Source organism: Homalodisca vitripennis, chromosome 7, assembly GCF_021130785.1.
Source record: "Homalodisca vitripennis isolate AUS2020 chromosome 7, UT_GWSS_2.1, whole genome shotgun sequence".
NCBI lineage: Eukaryota > Metazoa > Arthropoda > Insecta > Hemiptera > Cicadellidae > Homalodisca > Homalodisca vitripennis.
This window is the reverse complement of record NC_060213.1, coordinates 130,479,708-130,507,013: the sequence shown is the minus strand read 5'-3', so window position 1 is coordinate 130,507,013 and position 27,306 is coordinate 130,479,708. Positions and strand designations below refer to the sequence as shown.

The 27,306-nt window shown below is 34.6% G+C and overlaps 1 protein-coding gene across 14 annotated transcripts in view; it reads right to left on the bottom strand.

Moving 5' to 3' along the window:
• The window catches only part of LOC124366336 (partitioning defective 3 homolog), a 102,754-nt gene that overhangs the window by 15,251 nt on the left and 60,197 nt on the right, over nt 1-27,306 (bottom strand). For 6 of the 14 annotated variants that reach the window (XM_046822805.1, XM_046822808.1, XM_046822813.1 and 3 more), the window contains 20 exons: nt 25,992-26,195; nt 23,611-23,771; nt 22,712-22,935; nt 20,161-20,340; nt 19,798-19,884; nt 19,556-19,667; nt 18,172-18,292; nt 17,477-17,760; nt 15,050-15,175; nt 13,938-14,029; nt 13,336-13,454; nt 13,078-13,170; nt 12,234-12,406; nt 10,667-10,738; nt 6,516-6,610; nt 5,320-5,470; nt 4,291-4,420; nt 3,336-3,489; nt 2,229-2,423; nt 90-146 (listed from right to left, as the gene is read on the bottom strand). In XM_046822805.1, coding sequence (XP_046678761.1) covers nt 90-146; nt 2,229-2,423; nt 3,336-3,489; nt 4,291-4,420; nt 5,320-5,470; nt 6,516-6,610; nt 10,667-10,738; nt 12,234-12,406; nt 13,078-13,170; nt 13,336-13,454; nt 13,938-14,029; nt 15,050-15,175; nt 17,477-17,760; nt 18,172-18,292; nt 19,556-19,667; nt 19,798-19,884; nt 20,161-20,340; nt 22,712-22,935; nt 23,611-23,771; nt 25,992-26,195 — 2,830 coding nt within the window. The remainder of the gene's footprint in view (nt 1-89; nt 147-2,228; nt 2,424-3,335; nt 3,490-4,290; nt 4,421-5,319; nt 5,471-6,515; nt 6,611-10,666; nt 10,739-12,233; nt 12,407-13,077; nt 13,171-13,335; nt 13,455-13,937; nt 14,030-15,049; nt 15,176-17,476; nt 17,761-18,171; nt 18,293-19,555; nt 19,668-19,797; nt 19,885-20,160; nt 20,341-22,711; nt 22,936-23,610; nt 23,772-25,991; nt 26,196-27,306) is intronic. The other 8 variants (XM_046822811.1, XM_046822814.1, XM_046822809.1 and 5 more) reach the window with 7 other exon arrangements.

Below are 27,306 nucleotides of genomic sequence, written 5' to 3'. Positions count from 1 at the left end.
AAAACCACTACAGATGGTATTGGCAGCAAGCAGCTACGCCAGTGGCGCTATCTGTAATCATGCGACATGCAAGCTGCAAGCCTAAGTACCTTGTAATATTGGTCTTGGACAGTCTTGTAGTACGACGGGGGACTGACATTAATCCGCTGGAAAACAACAGTTTTGGAATAATTTTTCAGTTTCAAACTTTTGTTGCTTGGAAAACATTGAAATTTTGCCTAATCACAAAATTGTATCTACCACAATAGTAAAAAATAAATTAATAATGTACCACCTTTGAGATGGTGTTGATTTATAATCAAAGAATAAACCATTTCTAGCTGCCATTTATGGGTTTAATTCAGTTATACAAATAAAAGTGATTCATACGTCATGCTATTCACACATTTTAATGGGTACAGAATTCAGTTCACACTCTTCTTTTAAATTTTCTCTGTTTTTAAGTTAAAGACAACGTTTTTGCCATCTCTTTTTTTTGTTTACTACCACCTACAGATTCAAGAGTACGCATTTCAACGCGTTACATTAATCACAACACACATGCTATTAATTTTCATAAACAATAAAAATGTGGCTGTCATTTAATTAGGGGTGCAAATGTTGATTAAGTGTGACAGTGAGGCAGGAAAAACTCCCGGAGTTGATGTACTCTTTGTCTAATAGATTATACTGTCAATGGAAATAATAATTCAGGACTGAACACTGATACACACAAGTAAGAACACGAGGTAACAAAAATAGCACCCAAAAACAAAAACATTATTTTGGTTCTATTTAATTACTGTGTTCAGTAAATATTAAAAAATGACACATGCTCTCTTCACATACGAGTATAACATACCAAAAATATACAGCAGCAACCAATCATGTTATTTCCATCTCATTAGCAGAAAAACCTCTTGTAGTTGGGCTTGAGTAAATCCCCACGTTAAAGGTTAATGTAGCAAAAAGTAAAATACAAAAACCAAAATATCATTTCAATACTAAAAGTATTTTATCAATATATAGTGCCAATAGATATCAAACTGCAATAGATATGGCAGAGGTATGAATTTAAGATGATTAAATAGTAGTCCAATAAAATTTAAAAAATAATAATTTTGTTAGATTTACAAACTTGTTGTATTTAGAAGTTTTATTTTTCCTTCATAAATATGACATTTTCACACAGAATCGCCCAAAAATTAACAATATTATTTAATGGTACAAATCTCTTCTCCAGCTGCACTCAGTTTGTATGCTGGGGTGTCCCAGTACTTTATTTCATCTTCCTAAACTATGGAGAGCAAGGAGTATGACTATTTCTTATATTGCATTATCCTTATTGTGGAATTTGCTCATATTGCTGCCTTCATATCAAGTCACTTGTCTACTGAATTTAGGCTTGAGGACGGCTGTCATTTAGCGTGTTAATTACCAGACATGGGAATTTGTGAACACAATACAACAACTAAGTGCTTAGTCTTCATACTTACACAATGATCTTCTTAAAATATTTCAGCCTCGTTGAGGAGAACCACCTTCAGTCAACGGACATTAAATCGAAACTGTCAGTAATATGCAGTTATCTATGTATGCGAGTTGAAGGGGCGGAGTTTTCTCGTGATTGGCTGAAGCTTAACCAACCACCGACCCGCTGTGATCAATATGGCTTTTTTGAAGTTATTGACATTCGTGATTATTTCTGAAGTTTCTCTTAGTATCCTAATGTATGTATTGGTTTAACATCTGTTGACTAAAGATGGCTCTACACTGAGAGGCCAAAATATTCCAAGACGATAATTGCGAAGTGTTGTTTTGATGCGGTGGAAACTGGAAGACTCCGTAAGCCTAAGAACTGCTTGTATTTTAGTTTTCTGACTGGATATATTAAACTAGAACATCACGTTTACTGAGATGATTGTTTTTAACGCTGTGCCAGAAATACTTGACATTACAACACAATTTGTATGTGATTATGGCTCCTATTGAAATTTTGTCTTCTTGCATTTTACATTTCCGTAATCCAAGTATAGAATATAGACACGCACTACCTCAACTTGGAAATATTTGACTTTTATAAAATTTTAACATTGTTGACCACATATTGTTAATAGTAATTAACTATTAATGTTTTCACCCTACATTTCTTACACACTTAGGTTGAGTAAGAAGGATTTTAAGGAATGGAGTAATATTACGCAAAGCCGCACTGCATGAGGCTGGAGTGAGAGTTGTTGCTCACGCACTTGTCTGATAGCCTCCTCGTATCGCTCCTCTCTCTCGTCCAGGGGGTACTGTCCGCGTCGCTCCACGTGCCTCCTCTGGTGTTGTGCCCGCAGCTGCTGTATCCGCTCCGTCCTGGTGGGCTCCGAGCCCCCGCCACCCCCGCTGCTACCGTTACTCGACAGCGTGTTGTCGTTCGACTGTTCCCCTCTCGACTGCTGACACACCAGCGGACAAAGCGACACAAAGCATTAATTAAGCGACAACACAGAGCTCCACTACACAATCAAAGCTACGTTTGGATTAGTCTACAATACGTTTTATAGCAGTTGATTGAAAACTAAGAACACAAAACGGTTTATATTAGTCACAGAGGAATCTGAAACCAATTTAGAACAACATTCTGGTGTTGTAATCATAACAAGTCAGTACCACATGTAATAACTTGTTGGTTGTATTAAGGACCAAACCAGTAGTCAGGGTGTTAAGCAATAAATCAGGTAGGCAATGTAATTTTTCTAAAATATAAAAATTACACTTTGTGTATCTTGTTATAAATTTGTTGTTGATACACGCACTCTAGAAAGAAAATAAATGATAAAATATTCAGAAGATGTAATATTTTGAGCTAATTATGCATTAATAAAATTTAATAATGATTTATTAAGTTGCTGTGTTATCAACTAATAGAGGAAGTTTATTTTAATTTCACTCTTTACTCATAATATTTTAACAAAGAATATTGTTATGAGGAAATTATGATTTGGAGATATTACAGCATAATTTAACCTTTTCTCAACTATTTTAAGCTAGTAGTCAACTAAAGGTTAATTGCAGTGTTTTCCATGAGTGAAAGCGAGTCAGATTTAAGTCAACATTATGTTAGTGCTACTTTTTTATTACTTTAATTAAAGACACTGAGCCGAACTGTATTTATAAACCGCATACAACACTTGGTACTGAACCAAACTGTACCAAGAAACCAAATACAATACTTTGTACCAGAGCGAACTATTTAGAGCTAAAATTTTCTTTTCTGAAGATCCTGCAACTACTTGTACAACATATAGATAGACACTGAACACTGAATGTCATCATCATACAAGAACACAATGTAAGGAGCAGCCTACCTGTTGCATCTCAGCCTGCTTCTGCATCAACCTCTTGTACTGCTCCTGTATCCTCTCCTGCTCTTCCCGTGCTGCTCGTCTAGCAGCTTCCCGCTCCTCCTCTCCGCCCAGAGACTGGGGTCCCCCCTCCATCGACTTGCGGTGCTTTCCGAACCTGTCATCATACATTTGTATTGTGACAGAGAGAGGTGTTTGACGTATTAGATTAACAGTGACCAAGTGTTATTGTCACAGTGACAGAGATGTATAACCTACTAGACTAACAGTGACCAAGCAGAACACAGGACAACTGACGCTAAGTGATTCCAGTTCCTGTCGGTGCATTGATGTTTCAGCTGATCAGATGGTTGGCGAGACACTTACTGTGTTGAAGAAATAATACAAGCTAAATTGCTGCTTCACTTTTAACACGAGTTCACCTAATGCATTCCTTTTAAAATGCATATAAATTTCGTATTCTTCAAGCGTGTTGTGTTTTGTGCTGCAGTTGTAAATTTTAAACTATGACGACTCCAAAGGAATAATCTCGCCTTCAATACTTACTGACACCAGAAGATGACTTACTAGATGAAACTATAGTAGAATAATGACTACTGCTTGTTGAAAGGTATGTGTTAATACCAATTAAACAAATGATGAATATTAACAAACTACTGTCTACATTATGACTTAAAGCAGATCAATGTATTATTTCTGACTCTATTATCAACATAAGTAAATCAGTCTCTAATTATATACAAATTCATTCAAATTAAGAGATATCACTCTGAAAGAAGATGCAAATCTTCAGAAGAGCTTTTTATTTTATAATATTATTGTGTCTACAATCAATTGTGAGAAAAATTCAGGTAAACCTCTAGAATAAGCTGTGATCATTTTCCCATACTTTTTACTACTATATGGAGACTGAAACTGCTTTGGTAATAGTTTAATTCTCAACACTACGCTCATTTACCTGAACATGGACCCGATGCCTTTCAGCAGACCAGGCTTCTTCTTGTTGACCTTTATCATCTTACAGTCCATGGCAGTGTTGAGAGATGACTGCCTGGTGCCCAACACACCTTCCGTCTCATCCTCCGCAACTGTTACAAACCAGGTCAAGAGTGTATTAGATAATTAATAATGGCAGTTTAACCCTCTTGCTGCTTAAACATTTCACTGTTTATTTACATGTTTAAGACATTATTAACCCTGCACTACAACAGTTTTCTAACCAGTTTTTATAATGAAGGTATGTTAATGTTTGTATCTAAACATTAACACGCAGTTTATTATTTTTTTACCTTAATCATCTACTATCTTCAAACATAAACGTGCATAAATAAAAAATAAAATCTAAAAATCACATACAGACAGAAAGACGGTAAACTAAGAATTTCTGATCCATGTTATATCACATCCTAAACCGAAATCAAAATCCCAAAAATATTATTACTGAAGAGTTTGTAAACTCCCTGTATATTACATCATTAAAAGACTAAGTTTTATGTGGATGTAATTTATCTCAGTATAAGAACTTTATAGCCTATAAAATGGTGAAAATATAAACAGAAGTGCTGGATCTTTTTTAATCTTTACTTTTAAATAACTTCCATGATTCCTGGAAATAATTATAAATTAAGAATTACCTTACAGCTGAATATAATAAAAACCAGACATTCTAAATGTAATATCTGTTCATAGTTTTAACTAAATTTCACTCAACATTAAAAAAAAATTCTGAATAACTTTTTAAAAAGAGGTTTTACAGAGATTTAGTTTGTAAATTTTTAAGGGAATTATTATTCACTGCTACAAATAATGAATATACAATTTAATCAACAGACTTTGTAGATAATTTCAGTTATTTTGTCTAACAAACATAATTTTTAAAATGAAAACAAAAAAACTGGTCAATTGTTTTGGTCACACCGAATGTTTACGTACAGAGAACGTACTTTTTCATTAGTTAAGTTAACAGATATAGAGAAAATATACGTACGGGTATCCATTCTGAGCTCATGCAGACTGAGGGGAGCCTCGTAACTGCGGTCCACCGCAGCTCGGAAGCTCTCGTTGCACCCTCGTCCTCGGATAACTCTGATAGCCCCCTGAGTGTTGCGGTAGGTCCCCACATCTTCCTGCATCTGGATCTGTCAGACATGTCTATGGTTACACTGTGATTCTCTATTTGTCTCTAAGTAATGTTAATTTTTAGCCTCAAAACTGCCATTCTAAAACTTGCTCGTTGGTTCAAACCTTCTAAATCTTGCTCACCTATTACATATTATGACAAGGATGACTTCATCACAACCTGGCCTACTTCTAATCATTCTATAGTCACTCTACATTCTGATTCTGATTCTCTTCCCCTCACACCTTCATTGTGTGGTCTTGCCTCTTACAATTTATAAAATTTCCTATACAATTAATTAAATGTCACTAACAACAACATAAATATAATACAAGGGCTATTGAAAAAGTAAGGAACGTACTAGACTTTTTTTAAACCATGTGCAAGAAAAACACTTTATTATGTAAATGTGAACGAGGGACTAAAATACTACTTTTCGGCATAATCACCACACAAATTCAGGCACTTATCATAGCGGTGGACAAGCTTCCTGTGTCATAGAATTCTACCTCTATATCGTTGTCAAAACACTAGTAGCCGATCAAGTACACACCAGGCTTTTGTAAAGGGTGTTGTGTTCCACATGGGGTATACATTTCCTTATTGTGTTTTTATTGTTTGCCTGTCTTGGTGGTTTGTTAAATATGAGTCCATGCTTAAAAGAATACCTCAGACTATGGTTTACACCATTGGGCGCACAATTGCTTAATTTTTAAAGTAAATTGATTTTTTAGGTACCCTTTGGGATGCACAGAGAAACATTAAAAATACATATCGAGATAACTTTTTTTGCAAAATTGCGAAACCTACATACTTTTTTCATTATGGACGCATAACGTAAAAAAACCAGTATGGTTTTTACGTTATTATTTAAAAATTCGATGGCATATTAAAAAGTCAGGAAATTACCCATTGTCGTGAACGTGTTCTTTAGCTTCATACCTGTGAAGAAGATACATTTTTAATCCCGGAAATGTTGTATTATACATTTTTTTAACATATAACGATGGCAAATGTCCAAAATCCTATTATTGTAACACGACTAATGTTGTGAGAATACTCACCTCTTGTACCATGGTCTGCAGCGACTCGAGACTAGAGGACTTCTTCATACCCAGGGAAGGACCCAGCTGAGACTTGACTACAGCCTCTCCATTGGCTGCAACAGACACTTCATTCAGCAAACTTGGCGCACGCATTCACTCACTACTGTACTACTCTTGATTTCATAGCAACATTTAAAAAATGAAGAATTCCATAAAAATGTTGATAAAACTTTCAACTTTCAACTTTCAACTTTTCTAGTAGACCAATTTGTGTGTAGATATTCTATAGATTTATGGATTTACAGTCTTGCACAATGATAAAATTTTAAGTTGGATCTCCTCAACAGGAAATAAAAAAAATAACACCAAAGGATTTCAATAAAACCATACAAATTTTAATTATTCTGTATTAGTTATGTTATTTCGTTGAGTTGGTTAAGTTATTACATAGTTTATCACATTTGTAATGCTAGTTCAACACTTTGCTGATCGTGATGTGAGTAAAGTAACTGAGGATGGGTGTGCGAGAGAAGCAAATTGGTCAGGTACTAGCGTTAAACAAGTAAAAAGTAATATTTTTAACTTCACCATTTAAACTGTGAATAACACATAAATACAATTTTTTTAACTCTAAATTTCAGAAAATTAGTAACATAATCCTGTTTGTTGACCTTAAACATGAATTTGTAGAAGGTTTTAACCAGTACTGTCACAGTTTTACAAAGAGGTTGAAATTAGCTTTTTTCTGCCATTTTTTGGTGCCAACAGTAAAGTATGGTAACACGCAGCAGGTGCATGTTCTCTGATACCAACTTTATGTTCAAATGATCAGAAAGTTTACTCATTTTCCAGTTTTCTGATTAGACAAATGAACCACAAATTTATGTATAGGAGGTTAGAAAAATGGGATTATGCCCATTATTTCAAGCCTGTTTTTATGGTACGCCTGTGTGAATTTCTTGCCACCGTCATTATCTGATTACTGCTTTCTTTCTATAGACACAGTCCTATAGCTTAAGCACTGAACAGCTAAGCGTGACCATTCTTGTTCTCTTGACAGGACATGCACATTTGCTCCTTCATACTGCAGCACAACCCTCAGTCAGTGTCTTTACTCACCTCACAACTACTCCTAACTGGTGAAATAATAAACAGGGTTGAATCAATTATAAAAATACAGAAGCCATACAACATTTAGCATTATTCAATATGAGAAAATTGGATAAACTGGTTTTAGAGTAGAACCTCAAACCTCCAACTCACCAGCGTAAACTTCTACAACATAAACTTACAACTTCCCCCCTCTATCTTTAAACTCTGGTTTTTGTTTGTTTGTTACATTCAGAGGGAGATAAATTAACTCTAGAATTACACGTCCTATGGGATCCTTTTATTTTAGCACCATTAAAGAGTTATTGGTTCCAGATTTCTTGACACCTTTATATTTGGATCGGTTTATGAATGAATCAAATACTCATTTCAGTGAATCTTAACAAAAGAAAAATCAATCATCAAAATTCAACTATTCCAGTCAGTAGGCAGTATTTTTGAAATTCCCTTAAATATTGCGATTTATATTTGACTGCAAATACATAATATATAATTATATCCACTTTTCAGAACTAAACAAAATAGTTTTAACTATACACTAAGGCAGGGGTTCTCAACCGGTGGGTCCGCGACCCCCAGGGGGGTCGCGGATGGGGTCGCGAGATAGGTGATAAATGAAAAAAAAAAACTAAAAAACTCAGGCCCCTATATAGCATATGAGCGGCGAATATCAAATGAAGCGACCATGTACTTATTTAGAAACTGAGTTTGAGTCCGCTTGTTAAATACAATAAGTACATTTAATCAATTTTACAATTAATCAATACTATTTTAAAATACAACTATAATTAACAAAAAGGAACAATATGGAGCTTTAAAATGACTCTAGGAGCTAAAAAATGATGATGCCTGACGAGCCGCTTTGTATCGTAACGTAGGCCTTATTGTTGTGAGACATAATTTGTTTATTCTAAAAAAAGGCACACTACACAAAATACATTGCAAAAAATATTTTTTTTTTAAAGTCCAGCAGAATGACTTAATGAGAAACTTGAGCTTGCTTTGAATTAACTAACTGTAGAATGTCTGGGTTGATTTTTGTCAAACACAAATAATATCATTTTCCAGTGCCAAACGATTTCTTGATTTGGTTTTTTAAATTCACCATTGTGGAAAATCCTTTGTCACAATATTGTAAGCAGTAGAAAAAGGTATCAAAATCTTCAATGCTACTTTAGGTCAATTCTGTGTGTTGCTTCTTTATACTTAGCCAAAAACTTGTCGGGACAAACATCGTCAAGAGGTAGTTTCAATGACTGATCACTTGATATATCTATCAGTTCATCGTGGAGGCCAGCATTCAATTCAGCTTTTTGAACAACTTTTTCTTTTTCCCGGAAAATGGTTTTGTTATCCACACAGATCCACTTGTATCTTTAACAGGAATATAATCATTCAACTGCTTTATCAAGGCTTCAAGGTGTGATGATATGAGTAATGAGAGAGATGATGTGTGTCCAATGGATGTGTCACCGATACTTGAGACATACTCCTTGAATTCTTGTGTAAGTTGGAAATTTTCAAGTCTTCATCTTTTATTCTTGTATTCCAAAGAGTAAGTTTTCTTACAAATGCATTTACTCGGGGTCTTGAGCATACAAAATAGTTGTTTCTGGTCCTTGTAGGGATGAGTTCAAAATTTTGAGATGAGAAAAAATATCAGCGAAGTAAGCAAGCTTTATTAACCATTTTTCATCATCGCTGAAAAAAAATGGGAAAGTTCATGTTTACTGTCCATTAAAAAAAGCAACATTTCTGATCTCAATTAAAACAGCCTACTCAACACGTTACCCCGGGACAGCCATCTCACTTCGGTGTGGAATAGCAAATGTTTGTGCAGGGCTCCTACCTCTTCACACAAGTTTTCAAGTAATTTACTCTGCAATGGTCGACTCTTGGCGTAGGGTAACAACTTTGATAGCCTCAGCCAAAAAACTTGACGCAAGTCATCCGGCATTCCTTTAGCTGCCAAAGCTTGTCTACGTAAAAAAACAATGCACCCAGTTTGCATTTGGCATTAACGTTTTCAACCTTGGCAAATCAATCCGCTGTTTTTTACCCGAAAGGGCTCTCGCACCATCACTACCAATTGAAACACATTTGTTCCAATCAATTTCAAATGGTTCGGTTTGCCTCAATGAACACTTTAAAAAGACTCTTTCACCTGTGGCATGGTCTGGCTGTCTTTTTGCATACAAAGGCTTACTTTACGATGTTACAAGAAGGGGGTCTCCAAAATTCTCAACCTAAAAAGGGGGTCGCAGCGTTGAAAAGGTTGAGAACCACTGCACTAAGGTGTCTAGTTAACCTAAAGATTCAGAGTAGACAAAATCAAATTGTCTACATAGTGCATCAAGCAAGGCACAGTTTTATATCCGTGCTGTACTACCATATGTATACACATGATAGTTTGTTTTTAACTTGATCTACCTTATTTTGAACTTAAACTATTAATGGTTTCAATAAAATAAGTGATAAAGTGTTATAATGGTTAATGTATTTGTAGTAAGGTTATAAAAACGTGTTACAGACATAATAGTAGTGCTTTATTATTTATTGTTTCATTTTGTTCGGTTGCTTGCTACAATATTATGTAAAATGTTAATAAGGACTAGGAGGCATCACCCACCCACATAGCCTGCTTGATGTTCCCTAATGAATTGTCAGTATCATTAATTTTCATAAGGATTCAGCTGTGCCTTTATGTTGGAGACTGTAAATGCAGAGTTAAATAAACGGTTTAAATTTGTAAAAAAAAAATAAAAAATTAGTATTATTTTAACATTTATTTGGAGAAAACAAAATATTCATGTAAAGACAAAAATCGTCCTAAATAAAACTATTTTATAACACTTTTAGGCTAAAATAGCTAACTAATTTATAGCTTAAAAACTTTATCGTCTGATGAAGGTCAAGGTACAATTAAATTTGTCAAAATCACACATTTATTGTGCAAGGAATCTGGATCCAATTGCAATAATTGAACATTTCATATTGCAGACAATTGAAACAATTATCGCCGTTGAGATTGGAGGTACTTGAGGTGAAACGTTACGTACTGTCAGAGCGAGGGATGGACTCGGCCGAGTTGACCCGGATCATGCCGGCACTGGCGCCTTCTCTCACGTGTTCTGTCACACCAACACCACACGACACAGTAAGCACACAGACAACAGTTACAGCATTAGTACATGCTTACAATTCTTACTCTTACTCACCCATTTGACTATGGGTGGATTATACTCCTATAATTAATTGAGAACCGCCAATACTTCGATAATTCTTTGTTTGAAGTTTGTTATCGGCAATGGAAGGTTTGAAAATATAACAAGACTTCGGAAATTTGCAATTGTTATATGTTACAAAAAGTTTCAACACTACACTTCGAGGATTGAAATCTACCTCATCTTGCGGTGTAAAAAAGACTCGAAGTAAAACCCTAAAAAAGACTCTTAAAATAACTATTTTAATTTTGATTGCCAGTCCATTGTCACATTGTTTAGTTTTTTTATGTCTTAAGATCTTTTTACATCTGAAGAAGAGGATGGAATTCAATTCTCGAAAGGTAGTGTTATACTTTTTGTAACATATAACGATCGCAAATGTCTGAAATCCTGTTATCACTTCAATAATACTTACATAAACGTTTTTGGATTTGGGTGTACAAAATTGCATTTTAAAATTATATTCCTACATATTATAAAACAGATTTAATGTAATGTTTATTTTAAACAGTAGCATATAACTAAACTTTTGTATGTTACAAATTAATTTATTGTAACTTTCGGTCCCACGAAAGTTAACCTAATTTTTTAAATAATATTTTGCTATTTAATTAAATATCATTTATTAGAAATATTTATTCGAACAAATACCAGATATTACTAAAACAGTCTCATTCTTCATAAATTTTTCTCAAAAATATTTAATCATATTTATGTAACAGTTTATATTTCTTTCTCAACATTTGTTTACGACTTTTTGTCATTCAAACGCAGTTAGACAAATGTGAGTTTCTATAATAATCCTTCATATATTTAACCAAATAAATTTGTGTTAAACTTGATTATTAACAGAGTGAAAAAGCAAGCTTCTTTGTGAATTGATGTTATGTTGTTGATTAGTACACAAGATTGATATTGTTACATGCAAATTTTTCAGTCAATAATATTCAGATATCACTAATATCACGATAAAATAAAATAAATCAAGCACAATAAAAATTTATCATTATATTGCAGTTAAAACTCCTGATATAAGAAATTACAAATTTACTCTTGAAATTTCAAAATGGTTTAAAATTACTAAATGTATTTTTTTAACAATTGGAACAAATTATTATTTACTGTTTAAACAGATAAAATTATACTCTCAGCTGAGATATAACCGTGTAGTTAAGTAATTTCAAAAAATAATTAATTTAGTTTCAATGGTAAAACAACTGAGATGGCACTGTGTATTACAAAATTGCTACAACTTCATATTTGAACGGTTCGTTTTTACAAGTAAAATTAATGTGAGGGAACAAAAAATATTAACTTGGTAATTTTTTTTAAATGCTGACAAAGAGACAGGCCAAGCCACAAGTTATTACAACACAAATTTAGCTACAGAAACTGTACTCACTGCCGTGTTTGAGCATCTCCTCCCGCCGCTGTTTCTCTCGTTCCTCGCGCAGCTTCTTATTGCGCTGGTAAGTGTCGGTATTCTTGGCGTCGAGTGTGGCGTGGCGCTTCTCGGACATGCTTTGGCGGCCAAACGCATCGCGCGAGAACCCGGCTACTTCTTCCAGCGATAGTCTAGGATTAAACAAGTAACAGTCAAGAGATGGTGGAAAAGCTTGTATTCCTCTCATTCTTTAAAAACAGTGTTAACTATTCTTTATCATTTTTAATTTTCTATGAACTTATTTAAATGGAAGTAATAATGGTTTATAATTATTATTAATAAGACAAATGAGAGTAGTGTTTCACAATCTTTAAAACTGAGGAAAATTTAATGTCTAAACTTGTGTTTGGATACACGTCTGTCCATAATGTAACCTTAAATAAGTAATGAATGTTTCAACAAATTTGTATACTTCCTATATCTTCTTTTGATGATTGATTATTAGAAATGTTTGATGTAAAACGTACACAGAAAAATCTAGATATAAATTTATATTAAAACAATTAATTACCTGTATCCTCTGTACACTTTGTATGGCATAGGTCAATGCAATTTTAATTATTACAAAAGTAAGGTATTTTGAGAAAGTTAAATACTTTCAAATTTATTCAATATCCAATACTCTTATCTAATACTTTATAAATTCGTTGTGTACTTTTGTGGACGGACTTAGTTCAGATATATTGCACATAGAAAACATAATTTTCTAGGTAGTTTGAAATAAATTCTCTTTTCTGATTTTAAGTTATATTGAACGATTGTTTTCGATTGATGATAAACTGAAGGGGTCACACAAACTCACTGGCTGGCGTAGGTGGCGTCTGCGGTCTGCGTACTGCTGGTGCTGCCGCGCTGCGGAGTGCTCGAGACAGTCTCCACCTCCACCCTCCGCCCCCTGTCACACACACAATTACTGTACAATCTAGATCCCTCGTAAGTTACACACTCCTGTTGTCACAAACAGTTAAACACTCCCATTCAAAATTATGTATATTTGAAAGTTTAAGATCCTTCTATGACAACTTTATTAATTCTCAGATACCGTGTACTCTGTACTCACGTGGCAGGGATATAAGGAGAGTCCTCTTCTATGATGACTGTCTCGCCCGAAGGCTGATTCACAGTCGGGCTGCCGAGCTTGCTGCTGTTGTTGAGTAACATAGTCGTGTGATGTGTAGCCTGTCAACATTAATTGTAAAACTTTCAACCGATTTGATAATATTTAACAAACAACATCACTTCATTGTTATTGCAATAATTGTAAGACAGGGCTTTAAGGCCCAAAATTCACCGCTTTGTACATTATGTCCAAATAAAGTTATTAGCATCACCAGTGTTCATTAAGCCTTAGTGAGCCAAGATGGTGTTATAGACATGCATAAAACAGTGAACATAAGTAATGTTAGAAACAGACAGTTTGTTCTTTTTAATATTTTGGTTATGCAATATGACTGACATAAATTTGAATTACTACGATAAAAAGAACTGAAAATCTGTTTCACTAAATGTGATTGTAATGAACCACACATAATACTGATCATTTATGAAATTAATTCCATTTTATGGGAAAAAGGTTGAAAATAATCACTGCAATCCAAAACTTACAACTGGACAACACAATATATACTAAGACATTTTTTCAACTTGCGATTTGATACTCACCCTGTAGTAACTTTCGTTCCTGAGACCTCCACCTTGACCTTGTGTTTGCCCCGTCAGCCTCTCCAGCACAGGGTTCCTCATGCCCACTCCATCTGCACACACAATCATAACAAATACCTTTCAAAAATAAATCAATAGTTAACAGTTTGGTTCAATGGTGCATTTATAATATACCAAATTCAAGAAAAGGAAAATCCATGAAAATCAAGTGACATAAGAATGAGTTTTGCAAATCTGTTATATGATTTTGTGGAACCTAACGTAGAGGTGGTTGGCAGCACTTACTTCCGGACATGTCTTGAAGGGAATGCTAAACTATCACTGGAAGAACCAGTGTAAAACAATTTGTTCAAATGTACGCATGGATCTCAGACAGAAGAGTTATGAGAATAAGATGGAAGACGAGGACTCAAACACGTCAGAACTAGTCTGTGGAGTAAGCCGCTTAGTGTTAGGAGCCACAGGACAAAAAGCGGAAAATTAGGCAAACTATTCTCCAATCAATGCTGTCAAAAACCCTTGCCAAAGGCTACTGTATATCATCTCATCTCATTTATATCCATTCTTCCACTAAGCAGGATGCAATTAAGGCAGGATGCTCCATACCAATTCCAGAAGTTTTGGTAGGACCTCTTTAACGGATATCCTTTGTGCTAATACAAGTGAACAGACAAGACCACTGTGCAAATCTCAACTGTGGTGTGAGCTAAAGACCAAACTTGTTGGTGTCATCAGCCTGATATTGAAGATAAAATCTGCAGTAGTAGAATGATTCTGGTCTAATTTAAGAGTAAAATGATCTCACCTCATGATAGCCTACAGCTGATATGTTGAGAATGTGTTTAGTGCTCCTCTCACTAGTATTAATTCTTTTAAATCCACAATTAATTCTTTTCCCTGCTAAATAAACAATTATGTCACTAAATACTGTCAGCAGTTCATTAAAATAATAAAACTCTAAACGACAGAAATAATCACAATAAATAAGCTCTTGAACTTAGCCTCAATACATGAAAATAATACACTATACACATACTCATAGCGAAAGTACTGAAAACCGGTGATTTATTTTTAACCCCAAATTACACAGAATAGTAAGTTCACTGGCTTACCTAGATGATTATGTTGCTGTTTGTAGGGCGGCAGAAATATCACAGTGTTGTCAGAGTTCTCCGACGCCCCGGAGTTGTCAGGGGTGACGTACGTCTCTCCTGGGCCACCAAACGTTTCCGTGTGTCCTACACAACATCAACGTAAACAACCATGGAAACATTACTTTCACGAATAATTTGTTAAGAACATCAACAGACGTGACTTAATGAGAAACTGCAATTATTGACAATACATATCAAATGCAAATAAATTCATTATGAAATTGCAATAAGAACTTTGAAACATGTTAACAATATCTGAATTTAAATTTGGACTATGCTCAGTTTTCCTGTAATAGGTTTTGCAAAGTAAAGTAATCCACAACTGACGCTTATATCAGGTTTTCCATGTAGAGGACCCCCTCCGGTTCGAATTAAATTATATATTCAGTGCCGTAGTTGAGATTGCCTTGTTACCCAGATCAAAACAATACATAGATAAGTCTACTTTGGTCAAGCATCTACTTCCACCCTTTGTAATATACTTATGTTAAGAATAATCTCTTTAAAATCAAAATACGTTACTTAATGAACAAATGCAATTATTCTGCAATATCAAATTAGAATTCATTAAGAAATTGCTGCAAGAACTTTGAAACATGTTTACAGTTTGAATTTAAACTAGGGCTAAGCTCAGATTTCCAAAGGATAGGATTTGCAAAATAAATTAATCCACAATTGACACTTATTTCAGGTTTTCTGATTAAGAGGACCACGTCCAATTCGAATTAAATTACATTTCCAATTTACTTCCATCTACTTCCAGCCATTTAAATCTATTTTTGTTCCAAGGGGTAGAGTGAAAACTTCCTACTTCTGGGTCATATTATTCAACAGACCATCTTTGGTGCTATATCTCTCTAATGTTTATCAAACTGGTTTTGTGATAATGTGCTGAAACCCCTATGTGGGCATACATCTTAATACATGTAAACGAGACCTTTTTGGACCAATCTGATTCATAATAAAAATATCAATATTAATTATTGTTTATTGTAACAATACATATTTTTCTTTATCTATTTATTTTTAATTCATTAGTACAAAGTTGTACTCAAGAGTAGTTCAAAAAATGTTCCAAATTATCTACTATTAATATATTTTCAAGACTTTACTGGCACGAAGGAACCATGGAAGAAGAAAAACAAACAGTAGCAGTTTGATCGTTAAATATTAATTAATACACAGTGTGACAGTTTGTTACAAGGCTGTAACAAAACAGTCACAGGTAAAACAAATAAATATAAATAATAATTAGTCTGTTATGGCTAATATCACATTTTTCAATCATTATACAAGATGAATTATTTTATATCACGTTTTCTTATAATATTAACTCGTTTGTCCAGCAAATCAACCATATTTAGTTGCTAATATTGCCACACCTGATCAGTCAAATCGTAACTCCCAGAAAGAACCACACCAAGGAACATGCCAATGACAAGAAACGTGGACAATATTTACAGTGATTACAAAAATAAAGCAAAAGAGCCCTTAACACCAAGCATTAAAATTTATTGAAAATCTATTTGCAGTGTGAAGAAAAGCATTAGCAAATTAGCAGTTTTATTGCGAGAACTTGTGAAAGGGCGTGATAATGGACTGACAAGTACTGCGTAATATATTCATGGGGGCTGTTATGGAAATGTGCCACTGGTATAATATACTGTCACTTGTATGTAATTAGTCACATTATGTGGGTGTAATTTGGATACTGCTCAATAGATGGCATTGATGTTGTGTCCATTGCTCAATGATTTATGTCTTTGAATAATCTGTACCTCTATAGTAATTTTGTATAAATGTTCAACCCGTAAAATCTCACAATACTAGAATAGTCTTCGGTCAGTATTTTCAAAAACCTTAACTGTAGAGGTACAAATACACAAAGATTGAAAACATTGAAATCATTACAGTTTTTTTATTTTAATTCTTCTGCTGTCTTAAATTTTTAAAGAAGTTTATTGATAAAAATTATACTAAAACAAATATAAAATTTGACTTCAATATAATCTCAAATGTAAAGCAAAAGACCGAAGTTACGGAAGATTTCATTTGAAATGTTTCATCTGGCTATGAAATGTGGTGTTGTCACGAAACAGTATTTTGGTAGGTGTTAATGTCTCATCTATGTTCAACGTGTATTCGACTTGGTACACAGCAATAAATTACAAAGCTAGGATAATTATGGGAGTCGTTTGAATAAAAGTAAGCAGTATTTCCATTCCCTATAATGAATTATTTGAAACAAGATGCAGCATGTTTCCCACATCTTGTTTAAAAACAATTACAGTTCAAAATACGTTCTGTTCCACCCATTTTTACTTAACGATATTCAAACGACTCCGGAGGCACTAATCTAGGTAGCGGTGTTAGTGGGGTACATACGTTCCAAGTCACTCAACAGTCTCAGTAAGCTTTTGTTACCGGAAGAGTCGGTGAGGAGGCTGCTGAGTGAGTCACGCCGTTTGTGCGCCAACCCTTGTCCACTGCCGGGAGAGGTGAGCTCAGGTACGCGACGCGCAACTGTCAGCGTTATACATCCGGGTGCCGGGCCGTCTGAGCGGATCATGGCCTTGCGCAATGTCTCCATTGCGGCAGAATTGCTCAGTCCCAGCAGCGACACACCGTTCACATTCAACAGTTGGTCGTTGGTGCGCAACCGTCCATCTCTGGAATTAAATCAAAACTTTAACTGATACATTAATTTAGCTTAAAAGTTATTACCACAAGGTGATCTGACTATCACTTTCCATTTTTTCTATAAACAAAAAGTTCGAATTTAGAAGATGCAACATTGTGGCATGAATAAGTCACTTTTTTTATAAATTTTGGAATGATATCATGAATGTAAACCTAAACATCAATAGTAATAATTCTTTTGTCAGTTACGTTCCAACTGCCATTTCGTAGTCATTTTGAAAATAAAAATATTTGTAGCAAAAATATAACATTTTATACCAGAAATGTGACAGATAATTTAGAATATAAATAAATCACACACAGAGGGAAAATAAATATAAGACAAAACTATTAAAATGTTTTAAAATGTTAAGAAATTCCAAACAGACAAGATGTTTTACCTGGATGCTGCTCCTCCGTGAATGACGTTCTTTACGAAAATGCCCAAATCGATGGCAGAACCATTGCTCGAGTTCGGATTTGCGTTTTGGTTCGCTGATGTTTTCCCTTTTACACTCACGCCTGAGAAAAAGCACATACTCTTTACTTCACAAAGTTCTATTCAATATGGTTGATTAACTTAACAAATGAGTCAAAATTATAAGAAAACGTGATATAAAATAATTTGTCTTGTATCTTGACTGAAAAATGTTATATTAGCCTTAAAAGACTACTTATCTATATATATAAAAATGAATGTTTGTATGTTTGTCCTTTATGGAATCGTGAACTATTGGACCGATCATGATGAAAATTTGTACGTATATGTATTTTTCCACGGAGAAGGTTTATAAGCTATGCCCATCCCTTTCCCGATTCAGGATTCCGCCCCACTGGTTACAGAAATACCCATAAGAAATGCATTGCAGCAAACATATGTTAACGTCTTTTCAAATTTTTAATCAGCTGTTCTTTGTAAACATATATTACACTTATAGTTTTAAAGCATAGAGTAAGCTTAAGAGAAACGACAAATTTTGTTTAAACTGTTTTTGCAATCACTGTTAAACATAGACTTTACTATCCAGATAATACAATTCAAATTTGACGTAAAAATTCACCTTTAACTGCAATATTTATTTAATATAAACCATGCTCATGCTTGATCAGAAGAGTAATGCAGATATCATAATTACTATCTTACGTTGGCTACAAATATAAAGAATGTTATAAAATCAACCTTAGTTGTTTTTTTTGACAGAAGTATGGTTCTCAAAACTCCGTGTGTACATATTCTCTCGATCGAGACAACAAAGCAAGCTCAATCGTGGCATCGGAGATATAACTAATTTAATCTAAAATTTATTATAGTAAAAAAAAAAATTTACTAAGTAATATAAGGACTTCGGTTCTTAAGATTTGCGTGCGAAGCCGTGTGGTAACAGCTAGATAGAGGCAGGAATATGGTACATACCTTCATAATACGCCCAAGAGGCTCACGATGGAACGACTATCAATTATCTCAGCAATGTTTAGAATGTGATAGAAAAAGAATAAGTGAATATAGTGTACTGTTTTCAACGGGAAATTGCGTGCGAAGCCGCGGGCAACTTTTGCAAAAAATTATTGAAATGCGCAGCAAAGCGCGCCGGGCCCGCTAGTTATTTATATTTATTTGTTTTACATTTATATTTAAAGCCTTGTAACAAACTGTCACACAGTGTATTAATTAATACTTAACAAACAAACGGTATACTACTGTTTATTTTTCTTCTTCCATGGTTAATACATGCTTAGACTTGCAATAGTGTTTTACGTAGGTATAAGAACGGTCGAGTTACCAACCTAGGCCAGCCTTCTCCGAGTCATGGACCGGGATGTCAAAGGTTAACACCTCACGCTGTCTCCAAGGGTAGAGGCCACTTTCATTCAGCTGCGCTGGATCAGAGCTCTGCGACTGTAAAATGGTCACAAATTGTTGACTGCTACTTATGTCACATTTAAAGGTTTTTATTTCATAGTAATGTACCAAAATCTAAATCAACTTACTTAATCACTCTATACTACTCAAGACAAGCTTTTCAAACCTGATGTGGAGGTGGCGTGTTCACATCCTTCTCCAAAGGTTTGATCCCTGATGACGCAGACGAGTTGAGAGATTCAGGACCAGAATCCTGCAGAGAACGAATTTGAATAGTTGAAAAAGAGGCAAAGTATTTTTTTGTACTATAGAGGCGTGCTGATTACAATTTGATATTGTCAATTTTTGTTTGTGTTTTAATAGTATAAAAATTAGTGTTAACCATTTGAGGAAAACAAGGGAAATTTTGAGATGCATCAAATTTTGTAATAGCTTTGAGAAAAAAAGTACCTTAAAATTCCTACTGGCAGAAGAGATTGTTTTATGCTCACTAAAAGCAGGAATTAAAGTGAGAAAACTTAATGCTTACAACGTTTTTTGGACTAGTGCTGTCATCTTGACGAGAGACCACAATGCGGACTTTGCCCGCCGGAGGAACATTCCGAAGAAGAGCCACAGCCTCGGACTGACTTTTCCCCGTCAGCTCCACCCCGTCCACAGCCAGCAGCCGATCCCCAGGCCTCAGTCGGCCATCCTCCACCGCCGCTCCCTGCAAAGCAACACACAATTCTAGAGATCAGACCTTCTCAAAGTATTATAACACCAACAATCACCAGAAGAAAGCCAATGGCAAAATAACAAACATCTCCTAAAGAAGATCCCTGAAGTTTACCAATCTGGCTGTGTACTATATACTATCCAACAGCTTAACTGTAATAGCTTTATTTTTCAGTACAAATACTGTACTATTGCTAATGTTTAAGTTCTACTGTTTGTGTAGTCTCTTGTAGTTCAATTTGGAAAACTGTGAACTAGATATATGCAGTGCATTAAAATGTTTTTATTTTTTTAGTATCGCATTAAAAACCACTCAGGATTGTATAACTGTTTTGGGGAAGGACTTAGTAATGACAAAATATCAGTCTCTTTGTGCTTAATTTATGTGTGCTTGTTCTCAGTACTCCATTTACAAACATTTTGCTAATTTCTGTTCAATTAGTCTTAAACCATAAATTGTACTGTAGATAGAGTTTGGTGTGTGGCTTAAATCAGTTATGTGCAGCTGTAATAAATTTCAATAATTTATGAGTTTAATTTATTTATACAAGAGCTCAAACTTGTTTACTTCCTCCTGAAGACTTATTCCATCTTATAAGTTACAGAATCTGAATGGAGCATTGTATCACTGGATTTAGAAAAGTCTGTCAATTGAATACAGTAAGCAAGGAAGTTTTTTTACAGACAGACTGCTTTATTTTGTATGTTTACTGTGACAAGAGGTGTACAGAATTATTTAAATAAAATGTTATGTTTGTAACCTTTTTTAATATATGTCTTAAACTAGAAATAGTATACGAACGTAAATTAATGACAATGTTTGCAGGCTGGACTAATTGTAAGTATTCACCACTTACTTTGTCAACACACCTGTCTTCTACTACCTCTACATACTTTAAATTCACTTATACCCAATATTTAGTCAGTTTTATAATTTTGGATTAAAACCATATGTTTTGATAAGAAACTTTTAAAAGATTAACATGAGAATCTAGTTACATACATCCCTTTATATTGTACATTCATAATACACCAATAGTGATCTATTTGATTGGTAATTTTAAGTTATTACTAATAAATATAAAATTATTAGCACCTGGGTTAATACATTTCACGTAACACTATAAACCCGTACTTAATTAAATCACTATAAATTGTAAATCAGACAGTATTGTATTGTGCACAATTTGTCTACACAGGAAAGATAGGAATGCTAGATGCTGTAAACAAGGCATCGTTGAGCACAATTTGTCTACACAGGACAGAGACGAATGCTAGATGCTGTAACAAGGCAACTTTGTGCACAATTTGTCTACACAGGACAGAGATGAATGCTAGATGCTGTAACAAGACAACGTTATGCACAATTTGTCTACACAGGACAGAGATGAATGCTAGATGCTGTAACAAGACAACGTTATGCACAATTTGTCTACACAGGACAGAGATGAATGCTAGATGCTGTAACAAGACAACGTTATGCACAATTTGTCTACACAGGACAGAGATGAATGCTAGATGCTGTAACAAGGCAACTTTGTGCACAATTTGTCTACACAGGACAGAGATGAATGCTAGATGCTGTGACAAGGCAACTTTGTGCACAATTTGTCTACACAGGACAGAGATAAATGCTAGATGCTGTAACAAGGCAACTTTGTGCACAATTTGTCTACACAGGACAGAGATGAATGCTAGATGCTGTAACAAGGCAACTTTGTGCACAATTTGTCTACACAGGACAGAGATAAATGCTAGATGCTGTAACAAGGCAACTTTGTGCACAATTTGTCTACACAGGACAGAGATGAATGCTAGATGCTGTAACAACGCAACATTGTGCACAATTTGTCTACAAAGGAAAGATAGGAATGCTAGATGCTGTAACAAGGCAACATTGTGAACAATGTTTCGACAAAGTTCTGAATGGCAAATTTTGTTTGGTCCATGTTTGACTACAGCGTGTTAAGTAGCCTGCACTAAAAACAAGTTTGTGTTGTAAAAATCAAGAGGAACTCATACTGGCCAGTCTACCTTGAACAAAATTATATGGATAGCATGTAAAACATATTTATAACATGTCATCTTTATTACAGTTTTTAATTCGATATTTGAGGTAGAAGTACAAAAATACCAAAAAACTATTTGAACTTTCAGGATTGTAATTTATCAAGTTATTTTCTTTGAAATATTCTTATGAAATTATATGGTTCTAAAGTTGTATTTTTAAACCACTTATTCTCACAATTTTTCAATAAAAACATGTTGTTAAAATTTCATTAAACATAAGCAATATATTCTGATACATGTTGACTTTTGTGTAATCTAAAATACACATAAATGGATTTTTGTCTATAGCTGACCTTGGGCAGTATGTTCTTGATGTATATCGGGCAGTTGCCTCCGGCCGGGTTGTCCCGTGTGGTGATGCTGAACCCCAGACCGTGCGGTCCCTTCACCAGGTCCAGCTCCATCTTGCGCCCGATCTTGCGTGTGTTGGCCAGCTGCAGTGTGTTAGTGCCAGGGTGCGTTGACGGCAGCTTCTTGGTGGGTGAGACTGTCGCCACCTTCGTTGTTGTGCTCACACCTACGACAACACAATCAGTCAGTGACGATTTGAATGTATTATCATTCATTATATTACCAGAGCTACAAAAACATACGTTATTATATCGTAGCCTCGATCATAAATTGCTGCCACGGTTCAAGAAGCCAGACTTTGCCACAGGAAACAAAATGAAAAATCCAAACTACTCATAAACCATACACAAATGTTTGCTACATGAACGTTTTCAGTGCAAAAAATAAAAATATTTAAACTTGAAATATAAAAAATTTAAATATATTTATTTACTACATATTATATAAATGATAAAAAATTACTTGTAAGAAAATAAACTTCAACTGAAAAATACAGTCTTCAAGGTATTGAGGAAACTTCAAAAAAATATACAGATATCAAATATCTATACAGTTCTAGAAATGCATTAAAATTGTTTCAAACAATGGAAATAGCATTGAGCAAACTATGTGGCATAAAAAAAAGAATTATAAGTCATATAAAACTTTCAGTTACAATTTCTAATCATTCAAGTCCAGATACTTTCTTCTTGTCATGTTGCATGAGATCATCTGCCAGTACTAAAATGGTTGATGCTCATGAGATTTCAGAATAACCTAATCTTCCCTGGTTATGCCTATTGTTTGTTTCTAATCTACCACGCTTACTACGTACAGTAAATGTTATAGAGAAACAACTTACTCCTCTCTTCCCCCTCAACCATGGCCATAGCGTCACGCTCATGGAGTGGCGGAGGCTTGGGGTAGACTGGTGGGGGAGGCTTCTTCATGCCAGCCTTGTGTTTCACCACCCTCAGTCTCAGCTCTGGCGATCGCAATGAGTCACGGAAGATATCCTGCACACTGAAACATAACAAGTTTTAATAATTTAGGTTCATCACAAAACTTGTTAGTTATCAAAGGAATTGTGGGTTCCTGTTTTCTTATTACTTTGTCATCATAATAAAGGCCCGTAGATACTTGATACTATGTGAAAAAAATTGCAGAGCACTTCACTATGTTCCGCTCATTCTTCTACGTCTTCTAAGACGCATTCATCAATCAAACTTCATTAGATGTTTTAGAATAGGACCATGTTCTAATACCATTCCAAGTCCCAGTCATATATTATCCTCCTCACCTAGTTCTCGGAGTCCAGTCTGCCCTTCTGAGTAGGGACAGGAAGACACTTTTTAGTTTGTAAGTCTTGAGGCCTTCTCCATATCTTAAAAACCTAACTCTATTTTCCTGGGCATTCCCTAGAATTTTAATGTACATCAACTAATAAAAAGCTATTACGTGGCAGAAACAGAAAAATTATGTAGCCATTACAGAAGAAGTTGGATTTGCTTAATCTGTTCGGTTAGTTATCAACCAATCAGGTTGGAAAAATGAATTTGTTATTTATTGTTTCTGTTGTTGCAGTGTCTAACACAATAATTTGTATTAATATCTGTATACCAGAATAAGTTATAATAAAAGAACCCTGTACTCATCATCACTTAAGTACTGAGTACCTGATAGTCCAAGTTTACCAATGTAACGGGAGTAGTACTCAAAATACTCTTTCAATGTTATAATAAAAAACAGTTTACTGGTGAAACAACAAATTTTTTTTATTAATTTACTATATCATAAAATGTTAAACCATTATTGCTATTTGAGACACACTGGTCCCAGAAAGGTTCATTAACTGAGGTCAATTAACAGATATTAATTTGTACCGAAATATTTTTATTTTGTCCTCCAATACTCAAATCGACTTTGAAACACTAAAAAAAAACATTATGCAGCCATTACAGAAGAAGCTGAATTTCCTTGATCTGTTTTGTGTATAAACAGCCCATCAGATTTGGAAAGTGATGTAGCCATTTAGAGAAGAAGCTGGATTTACTTAACTTTTTTGGTTATTTATCAGCCAATCAGGTTGGAAAATTGTGCCCAGTACTCAAATTGACTTCAAAACACTAAAACATCCCAGAGACACAACAATGATGGTATCCACATGCACAGGAAGTGAGCATGTGGCCATTTCACATGTAACCGTCTCACACTGAGGTGTTACTGGTGTAAAATTCACAGCTCACCTTAATTAGCATACTCAATATTTAAATTTTCTCAGTTCTTCAAAATGAATAGCACATTTCAAATTTGAATAAGATGGTTATTTTTTATTTGAATAAGATGATTATTTTTTATTTGAATAAGATGATTAGTTTTATTGTGACACATTTTTGAACAAGGAGGAAAATTTATTTTGAGGGCTACTAAATTTGAAATTAACTTAACAGTTATGCTTATAAATGTGAGATTTTTATAACATTCCACTGGAGACCAAGCTCCTTTTAAATACCTTTATGTTTTGTACTGTGATAGCAACAACGTTAAAGTATCAACCATTTCCAGCTCCGCACTGAAATGCTTTTAGAATTTTAAATGTTCATAATAATTCCTTTATTTTTTGAAAATTATTAAGACGTGGTTGATGTTGAGTATCTAGCAATAATATTCATAAAACTAAAAGTTATTTGGATCCTTATAAAGTGTACTTTCGTGATGTGACATTCTGGGAACAATCAGTGATCAAATAAGAGAGAAACATCGTTTATATTATGAAAAAAAAAACTTTAAGTTAGCTGCCAGTACAACTTGCTCTTATAACAGAAACCGTTGTTGAGTTAGATAGGTAAAAGTGAGCAAAAGTCAACAGTTCAGTTATGTCTAAACCCCATAATTTGTTAAAGGTGACGTTGGATAAAGATATTAGTAAACAATTACTAGTTACCAGTTCAAACAAAGAAAATGACAACGTAACATGAATTTAAGAAGGACCTAGAACAAAGCAAACTACCCGAGGGTTTGAGATCTCTTACAGCAATAAAATACAATCAGTAACACTACGTTTCAAAATCTGCAATCTGATCTCTTCTTCAGGCAAATGGCTACAATCTAGATTAAGCAAAAAAACGTACCAGAGCATTGCAAACACGCATAAGTTGAAGGTAAATGTCTGGAAAAATCCTATTTCCTTCAAAATCCTTCCATCGTCAAAAACAAAGTTGATGATGAGTTTCCTACACTTACACATTGAAGGGCTGGTCCAGCAGATTGTGTCCGTTGATCTCGATGATGCGGTCGTACACGGCGAGCCTGCCGTCCCTGTCGACCCTGCCGCCCGGCTCTATCCCCTGTACCAGCAGTCCTCGGTCCTGGCCCTGGCTGTCGTAGTCCGGCACTACGTGTATGCCCAGTGCCCCGCTCTCTGTGTCCAGCACGATGTATTGTGTACTGCGCAACAACCCACACACAACATCAGCTAACACAGGTCACACTTCGACACGAAATTAAGCCTTTAATTTACACTCTCTGGACAGAGGTATACCACGTTATTGCTCAGGTCAAGGGGAACATATTTCACTATATGAACATGGGTCTCTGATGCATAAGTTTCTAAAAAAATTATATCTTAAAAACTAATAATTTACATTGTACAAAATTTAGCTCAAATGTTTATGGCAACAAGCCCAATAACTAAAAAAATCATGAAATTATCTGTAGTATTTTCAAAATGGTGGCCATTAAAACTTTTATACTTTTAATATTTTAAAAACCAGCAGTTTTTCTCAAAAATTACTGTAATGACAGTTTTTAGAGGGTTTTCTTTTCCATAAATCTAATGACATCAAATTATTTATCGAATAATAAATAACTGATTTAGAGCATATTTATTGTGACAAGACATGGCCCACATTGAGGGCTGCTGTTTATTCAGTTTTTGTATTGTTGGTTATTCCCTGAGAACCTCAGAGAACAGACGCCCTCAAATTTAATTGGCTTCTATAAAAGCCTCAGACTCTAAGGGCACAAACATAGTAATGGAGGCGCAGACTACGTGCGGAGGCAATCGACTCTTTGCCTCTAGAGAAAAATGTTCATAAAATATAAAAACAATCAAAGTTTAGTATAAATGAATAGGATGATCATGTTTTTTGAAAAATAATATAAAAGTGCTATTTAGAGTGAAGAGTTTAGAGTATGGGATACCAGGGAATTGTCCACTATACACAGTAACCTACAGAACTTGTGATGGAGAAATCTGTGAATATACTAAAGCAGTTAATCGCTTTGCACATATTATAGACATCATTATATTGGCATACCCATTTTGTACTTACAAAAAGAAACACAGCTATTAATAAATTTCTAAACGTAAAATGTTTAATCAGACAAACAACCAATACAAATATGCAAAACACAGTGGATTTAAGATCTGTTTAATTTTTAACATAGATATTTGGAGTGCTATCCTTGAATAAAAATATGAATAACGGATTTTATTATACAAAACTTATTAACTAATATAATGCTTGACCAGACTGGAGATCTCCAACATTATGAA